At 41.5% G+C, this 9104-nt stretch overlaps 1 protein-coding gene across 1 annotated transcript in view; it reads left to right on the top strand.

The window, feature by feature from the left end:
* LOC109476667 (N(G),N(G)-dimethylarginine dimethylaminohydrolase 1-like) overlaps positions 1-2368 on the top strand; it is a 6587-nt gene extending 4219 nt beyond the window's left edge. Inside the window, exons 5-6 of the mRNA XM_019777669.1 lie at positions 1403-1558; positions 2167-2368. Of these exons, the coding sequence (XP_019633228.1) occupies positions 1403-1558; positions 2167-2268 (258 nt within the window). The 3' untranslated portion in view covers positions 2269-2368. The remainder of the gene's footprint in view (positions 1-1402; positions 1559-2166) is intronic.
* Positions 2369-9104: the final 6736 nt, after the last annotated feature.

The raw sequence follows: 9104 nt of genomic DNA, 5'->3' as shown, positions 1-9104 counted from the left end.
ATACATAATACATATATGTACTTCCCTGCAAAGATTGAATTCAAATGACATCCTACTTTGTTATTTCTAGAGCTTCAAACATAGCCGTATATGTCAATTTCTGTAAATGTCCAAAACATGGCCTACTTTGAGGGACAAGTGCACAACAACGACACAAGACCCCAACCTCCACAAGTATTCATTTAATAGACAAGACATAGTGTTACGTTGGGGAAAAGACTATATCAGATTGCTGTCTTTCTTTTGTAGATATAGTATCCTGAACATGGCTGAAAATCACATTTTCCCTCAAATTCAAAATTTGACCTACTTGTAAGGACAACCACGTGACAACCAAAGAAGTGCCCAAAGTTTGCAACCATGCATTTTATAGCACATATGTTTATGTATCTATGATTTAAATTTGAAGCAAAAAAAAATCACCATCTTTGGACTTACAGCACTTCGAAGTTGGGTAGAAATAACGCTTTTTCATAAGCCTCAAACACTGTATTGTGTTAGGGTTGCCCAGGTCCTTTAAACGAACTTCTTGAAAATTTCAACGCTATTCTAGAATAGCGGATTAGTTGGTCTTTCATGCCCATACTTTGTTTTTCCATAATATTAAAGCACTTGCTCGTAATCGTGCCTTAAACTATGCCAAATTTCATGTTTTTCACATGTCTAAATCAGGGAAAATGGCCCCGAAACTTGTTTGGCCCGTTACCATGGCAACGATCGGTGCTGACCGGAAAGAAAGCTATTTTGAGGGGTTGTGGGCCAAGTACTATCACTGTGCAAAGTTTGAGCCAAATCGAGTTTTTGACCCCTGCCACCATTGTTTGATCCTTACAGACATTCGCTCTTAAATACATGAATATCGGAAGTGGGCATACCTCAGAAATTACTGATAATGACGTCTTACATATTAAAGTAAAAGAACTTTTCAGCAGGTAACTGACACCTGGCTAACTAAACCTTAGCAATCCGTGTCAGAATCCGTAAATAATTTCATCAGGTTGGTAAACGACTGAATAACAGTTCTTTTTATCACAACCATTTATTTTTCACTAGCCGACGTCTCGATGACCGTCTGTCATCTTCATCAGGGCAATTCTGACTGGTTTACTGTGTACTGACACTAGATGTTACTTGGTGCACTAAAGGTGTTACATAGTTCATAGTGCACTTAAGCTATTTTTTTCTGTTTACACTATGAACTATGTAACACCTTTAGTGCACTATGCACCAAGTAACATCTAGCATCAGTGCACAGTAAACCAGTCAGAATTGCCCTGATGAAGATGCCAGACGGTCATCGAGACGTCGGCTAGTGAAAAATAAATGGTTGTGATAAATAGAACTTTGCTATTCGAGTCAGAATCATTTACTCAAAGTCAAAACAATTCTGGATATGTTTCAGGCCATTCAGGAACAGGCTGAATTCTCTTATGAAGCCCTGTGGACACCGGTACCAGACGTCGACTCTCCATTCATTGATGATCATACCTGTGACGTCATTTATTTCAACGGAAACCTCATCCACTGCATGGAGGAAGAAGGGCCGAAGAGTGTGGAGGTCTGTTGTTTCAACTAGTTATTGTAATACGTGTAGAAAATACTAGTAAAACACATATCACATGTCTGTTGGTCTTCCTAGAATATCAGTACACCCTGTTTAATGGTCTCATAATCGCTATACCCAATTTAAATAAAATATGAATAGCAACATTCGTTATTCACAAAGCATTTGTTTAACTAGAGTTCACGTTTCGATGACCGTCTGTCACGTTCATCAGTGTAATTATGACTAGTTCACTGTGCACTGAAGGTAGGTGTTACTGGTTCACTATGCACTAATTTAAGCTATATAGCCTGGGTGCCATCCTCCGTAGTTTCCGCCCGCTCCCTATAATGTCGCTGGGCGCCTTTTCGTAAGTAACTTAAAAGTAGTGGATGCTACTTCAAACGTCTGACAGATTTAAAAATCTATCCAGTTGCTTGAGTAACATTTTTCTTATGCACCTCTTTACCTGGATGTCTAACCTTTATCGACTTGACCGTGTATCGTTTTCGAGATCTGTTTCAGTAGGTAGGATTCTGAGCAGAGTATACTTAGTATTTACATACTACATGTAGTAGTAAGGCCATGGACTTACTGAACTAATCGATTTTCACCTATTGCAGATTTTTGCGGAGAAGTTTCCTGACCTGAACCGATCGGAAGCGACTGTTGGTGAGCTGCAAAATGTTGATGCTGGGCTGACCTGCTGCTCCCTTATTTTCTAAGCATTAACTATTCGATATTTTTACATTTAGACAACATATATATGCAAGAAAATGTCAAAGCAGGACACATTTAAATACTTGATGTCATGCAAAAACGAATGTATAGTGACAAACTATGTAATTATGTTTCAAAAAGAGAGAAGAAAGGGCAACTAACAGTAGATGATAGGTAGTATTTAGTATTGTTATAATGTACAAATTCCTAGCAATTAGCATTAGAATATAGCGTCCCAGTATGCAATACTCATGTTTTGCATACTGCATGTCCTCTTGTGCATTTAGCTCATCTGGACAAGAACATGCAATAAAGATTCATTAAACATCACATCATATCATTAAACAGTTTTGTTACTTCACTAGTGTCAAGATATACTGCTAACACACAGGACAGAAGAACATGTCCTTAGCCTATGAGCGTTATTTTTTTACTTGTATATTCATAGTACAAAACAGAAAGGACAAATCCCCAAGCCTGGTAGAGGCTACAAACCCCCGACCATTGTGGTAATCATAAACTGCAAGATTGTAAAACTACCAGCTCGTGCTTTGTTATCTCATCATGAGTTTAAAAAATCATGTCGATGGACCAGGAGAGTTATTTAGAAACTAGAAATGTAACATTTGTAGAGCGAATGCATAATGTTTACCTTCACACGTTCTAGCCTTAGGCTAATAAACTGCTGCATTCTTATTCAAACACGTGGTGGTCAACCCCTCTCTGTCCTGCTACATAATGTAATTAATTACTAGTATAACACAACACCACAAGGATGTGTGCTACAGTACCAGTTACCATGGTGACAGACCATGGTCCAGGTCATTGACTTTATGTACACTAGTACTGGTTCCCCCTATAGGTTTGTTGGGTTCCTCCTATAAGTGCTGAAGTTCCCCATACATACGGAACTGACAGCTTATTCAATGTCCCCTCCAGTATGTCCTGACCTGAAAATGATTTCATAACACTTCCTTTTACATGCCATTATGATAACATACAACAATGGGTTTGATGACACACACTATAGAAAGAACTGAAGAATTCTGAGATTTCATACCTCCATGAATTATATGAGTCTTTGTAAATGTTTTTTGTCTTATTGACAATGGAAATAAGGTCATAATTAGCATAATCTAGTTTAATTTATGGTTTTCTAAATTCAAATGACCTTTATCATACGTCATTTCAACATGTCCTCATTAAGTATGCAAATGAACCCCACATTAACATTTGTAATGCAAAGGCTGTGGAAGACGAAATAGACTTTATCTCAAATTGTTCCTTTCATAGCAACGCTCGAAATGAGTTAACTATTCAAACTTCCACAATTTATCCCAATTTTACTAAACTTACAGACCAAGAAAAAACTATTCTTCTTTTAACTTCCCAAAACCCACTAATTTTAGAAAAGGTGGGACATTACGTCTTCCATAGTCTAAAAAAGAGAAGTCAGACCCCTTAGACATAGTTTTAGACATAGCTATAGCTCTAGACAACTACCTTTTATCATGTAGATTTTAGTTATTTTATACTACGTTTCATTGTTCTTTTATGTTTGTAATCTGCAATTAGCCCCCCGGGCATGAATTTGCAATAAACTTCTAAAATTAACATAATATATGCATAGTGGTGTTAACCTTTAAGAAACTTACACATGTAACAAGGTATAAAATTCCCATCATTCACCAATAAGGAGTCACAGAATTTTCACAAATTAGTTCATCATTTGCATAATTGGTGTCTGTTGATGTTTCGCCTGCCACATTAAATAGATTACATGTATAAAAGTACTATTATATAAAACACTGTAATTATAGCATTTGCTCATTAATTAAGCAAATTAGGTCCTCACTTGCATAATTTGTACATTTAATTATGTACAACTCTCTCTCAGCTACCTACTCACCAAAAATTATGAAAATACGTTGTTCCTATCTGGACTTATTGGCTTTTAAAGATTTCGCCAGAAAGTGCCCTGCAGTTCCAGAACAAGCTGCTAGGGGGACCAAACTCACACCACTTATTCCTGACAGAAAAAGTTATCTGTCACCAAAAAGTCAAGACCATAGCATATTCGAGCCATATTCAGGACAAAAGATATAAAAACCGGAAGTTCTGCTGCAGTACCAAGGTCATCCACCAGGAGGCCCATATTTGATCTTGACCTTTGTCTTCCTAAGAGTTACCAACATTCCAAATATCATCATAATCCATAAAGGCGTTATGAAGTTATGCTGACTACAAATGTGCGGAATCGCAAACACACAGACAGACAGACACGCCAAAAACAATACCTCCATTTTTCATGGAGGTAATAATAGACATGAGCCATGCAGTGAAAGAATCTAGAGATAAGTTTATTACTAAAGGTTAGCAAAATTGGAGTAAATGGGAGGCTGCTGGTAAATCAAGTTTTCATGTGGAAGAAAAACAGATCTAAGGTTGCATGAGAACAAGACATGCCGGCAAAAGTATTTTCTTGTGCTACAAAAATACCCCATCACATTCGTAGCCCGAGGGCTGAAATGATGTATCTGTATATACACATGCATGTATCTGTATAGCCGGTATAACCGCCCCTTGGCGTAACACACCAGATGATTATGATGCTAGATGTTAGTGACACTACATAATTGTTATTATTGTAAATCGGCACAATGAGTTTGGAGCTTTTATGACTGAACAAAAATCAGTCAAAACATGCGGGCAGGTACGCGGACAACAATCCTGTATCTGGTGCTAAAAATATAAACACACAAAGAAACACTGGTATATGCTTAAAAATATCCACCACCCAAACATAGATAAACACACACACAAACACATATACGAGCGAGCGCCTCATACAAAACCTGTCCTGAGTGCTGAAAAACCATCCACACACCATTGTAATCGACAAAATTTGCCCGGTATACTCTGTACCTATTCGTGGAAACCTTTGGTAGATACGAAGAAGACAAATTGAACTCATCTATACTGTGACTCTTCTGTCATTTAAGTTTCTAAAAAGCGTTGTGCATGGAACACTTGTGACACAAGGACATACATGTGTACACGCACATGCCTCATACAGGAAAAACAAAACTTGTGCTTGGTTCTGAACATCATCCACGCACCATTGTGACAGACAGAAACTGTCCGGTATACTCTTCACCTATACGTAGAAACCTTTAGTAGATACGAACGAGAAAAATTGGACTCATCTATACTGTGTCTGTACTGTCAGAAAACTGGTAGTTAGTGAAACACTGGTGACTGTCAATTCAAGAGCTCTCCGCTCGTTCTGAGGGTGTAGGCTCCACGGCAACTTTCTTCTTCTTCCTGTACAGCAGGAACCCACCTATGGCTATTCCTGCTCCCACAAGAACCATCGCTCCGGTCACGCCGCCTGCTACTGCTCCTCCCGGTGCCCCGCCCTTGTTAGCGGCGGCGGATCCTCCCTCCCCCAGCCGGCTGGTAGTTAGCGACGCGGTCGGGGGAGGACTGGTGGGATCCTCCGGCTGTGACATCGTAGTGGTCACGATGCTTGCGTCATTTGATGACCTAGTTGTAATAACGGTTGTAGTCGCAGGCGAAGTGGTTGTACCAGCAGGCGTGGTGGTTGTACCAGTAGGCGTGGTGGTCGCACTAGCAGGTGTGGTGGTTGTAACAGCAGGTGTGGTGGTTGTAACAGCAGGCGTGGCGGTTGTAACAGCCGGGGCGGCAGTTGTTGCTGAAACGGAAGAACCCCAGTCTGTAAACTAGAGCTTCACCACCTCATGTTCAAAGCCAAGTGTAACATACACCATGTACCTTCACCCAAAGACAAAGCATAAGTGCATTTCTCTCTACGTGCTTTCTACTCTCTGTAAATTTAGGTTTTCCAAATTAAGAAAATCAACCAGAAGGGAAACAAACATGGGCTAAAGATCTAATCACTTATACTCAGTAACAGATAGACCATATTGATGACATATGGTTGATTGATTGACATACACATAAGCAAGGACATTATATTTTGGCATAACAATCAGTTGCTGTATATGATTAGCCTGGAGGTCAGCCGAGAAGAGGCTGTACGAGCAACCTCCATGGAGGGGCTCTGCAGAGCTCCTCCATGGAGGTTGCTCGTACAGCCCTCAGTTATGCAGAGCTCCTCCATGGAGGTTGCTCGTACAGCCCTCAGCTCTGCAGAGCTTCTCCATGGAGGTTGTTCGTACAGCCCTCAGCTCTGCAGAGCTTCTCCATGGAGGTTGCTTGTACAGCCCTCAGCTCTGCAGAGCTTCTCCATGGAGGTTGTTCGTACAGCCCTCAGCTCTGCAGAGCTCCTCCATGGAGATTGCTTGTACAGCCCTCAGCTCGAGATCTGCAGAGCTCCTCCATGGAGGTTGCTTGTTCAGCCCACAGCTCAAGATCTGCAGAGATCCTCCATGGAGGTTGCTCGTACAGCTCACAGCTCTGCAGAGCTCCTCCATGGAGGTTGCTCGTACAGCTCACAGCTCCGCAGAGCCCCTCCATGAAGGTTGCTCGTACAGCTCACAGCTCTGCAGAGCCCCTCCATGGAGGTTGCTCGTACAGCCCTCAGCGACATCTATGCAGAGCTCTGTGAATGGAGCTCTGCGTACAAAACAAGTCAATTCGTTGGCGTCTTAAGTTTTGTTTTGTCATATGTTTTTGTTATATGAATTTTCCCTTACTTTTTGGTGTATTATGTTCATGTTATTTGTTTGTATGATTCTGTATTCTGAATAAAGTAAAAAATTAAGAATAACTTCTTACTCATTAAATGTGTANAGTAAGGAGGGATCAAAGGCAGAAGTTATATCAAGAGCGGCTCAGACAGCAGCAGCTATGGTAAGGCTGCGACCCATCTGGAGAGACAGGAACATCAGTCTAAAGTCCAAGGTTAGACTGCTACGGGCACTGGTAATTTCCATATTCCTCTACGCATGTGAGGCTTGGACTCTGACAGCCGAACTGCAAAGGAGGATACTGGCAGTGGAGATGAGGTGTTACAGGATACTTTTAAATGTAACGTACAAGGACCACGTTACCAACACAGAAGTCAGGAACATCATTAAACAAGCTACCGGAAGAAAACACCTTGAAGATCTCCCTAGCATTATTAAGAGAAGAAAGTTAAAATGGTACGGTCATGTGACGAGAAGTAAATGCCTATCCAAAGTTATCCTACAAGGAACAGTACCAGGGACGAGAAAGAGAGGGAGACAGAGGAAGAAATGGGACGACAACGTCAAGGAGTGGAGCGGTTTGCCCCTTGCCAGCGCCCAAGCGCTGGCTCATGACAGGGAGGGATGGAGGAAGGCAGTGTGCTCAGCCACTAGGTGCCCCCACGACCACCCCCGGTCAAGGGACCGGTAAGACGGTAAGTGTGTGTTTGTGTGTGTGTGTGTTGGCATGCTTGTGTGTGTGTGTGTGTGTGTGTGTGTGTGTGTGTGTGCATCTCTCTCTCTCTCTCTCTCTCTCTCTCTCTCTTTCTCCCTGTGATAATTCAGTAGTGAGACATAAATGATATTTACAGTACGTGTATCGTTAGGAGAAGCCAAAATTTAATGTTTAACATGATCGGATGTATCACAGATTACCTAAATCGTGTGACAGGCTCATTGAGGGATTATAGGTATATATTATGTATTTATGGCCTCATTGCTCTTTGGAAGTGTATTAAGCAATGTAGAATTCCTGCTTAAAAGTGGGGCTTCTCGTTCTAGCCTAATACCAAGTCCGTCTCAATGTCCGCTAGAGGTCAACTTTGGAACGTGAATGTCCCATAGGCCATGTGTTTCGTGCCACATCAAAATTGGCCTTACGGTCACTAGCCACATGGTGTCCGTTCTCATGAGCTCAGGCTATGACCCTAAGTGCCTAACGCATGTTGACAGGGACTCACGTGACTGCAGGGTCAAAGTCCGTGCCGTCCACCCACTGCCAGTCGTCTTCAGCCACGATGTCGGACAGACCGAACCAGTAGGTGTCATCGACCTGTGTTGCCATATAAGTCTACAACGGAACATAAAGGAGCCAAGGTCACTGTTGTGTCCACAACCGGGCTTGACCAGGCATAGTTCTGGATAGTCCGCGCGTATTGAAAACCTTTCTTTGCCCATAACTATGATCAGGCTCAGTTCTGGATAGTCCGCGCGTATCCAGAACCATGCCTCTGGCGAAATATACGTTCTGAGATACCCAGAAATGATCAAGAACCGTGCATCTAACTCATCCAGGTATACGTACTAAATCAGATTGGCACGGTTTTGGATACGATAGTCACCAAACACAGTATACATTATTTAATAACATTATATATAGGATACCTACGGTATTAACAAAAACAAACGAGGTCATAAATGAATACGTTGACACATGTATTCAAACATCCTGACCACCCCTCTCTACAATGGCACCGTTAACATATCTCTCATGATTCTGTCATTGATTTCTGATATCGGTACGTTCCATGGAGAATGTAGTGATACAAATGATAAACTTGACTGAGTGCCTTTTATGTTCATGCGTGATCATGTTATTTTCTTTAAACGATTCACACTCGTAACAATGTGTGGTCGAGTGGCGTAGCGACAGAGTGCTCGACTCGGAACCAAGAGGTCCCGGGTTCGAGTCCCTTGGAAAAGGCACTTGTCAAGACTTTTCTTACTTAACTCAAGTGAAAATAAGTATTGTCCTGTTCCGTATTTGTCCTCTATCTGCGTTGGTGACGGCATAAAATAAGTTGATATAACTTGAGTTTGCCGTCACCATGTCTAGTCATGAAATGTTGGAATATAAACAAAAAACAATGTGACGTCACCTGTTCATCTGCGGTAGTAATACTGGCCAG

This window comes from Branchiostoma belcheri, unplaced genomic scaffold, assembly GCF_001625305.1.
Source record: "Branchiostoma belcheri isolate BF01 breed outbred unplaced genomic scaffold, Haploidv18h27 scaffold388, whole genome shotgun sequence".
In the NCBI taxonomy this organism is placed as follows: Eukaryota; Metazoa; Chordata; class Leptocardii; order Amphioxiformes; family Branchiostomatidae; genus Branchiostoma; species Branchiostoma belcheri.
Note: the sequence above shows the minus strand (reverse complement) of the source record. Positions and strands in the feature narration are given on the sequence as shown.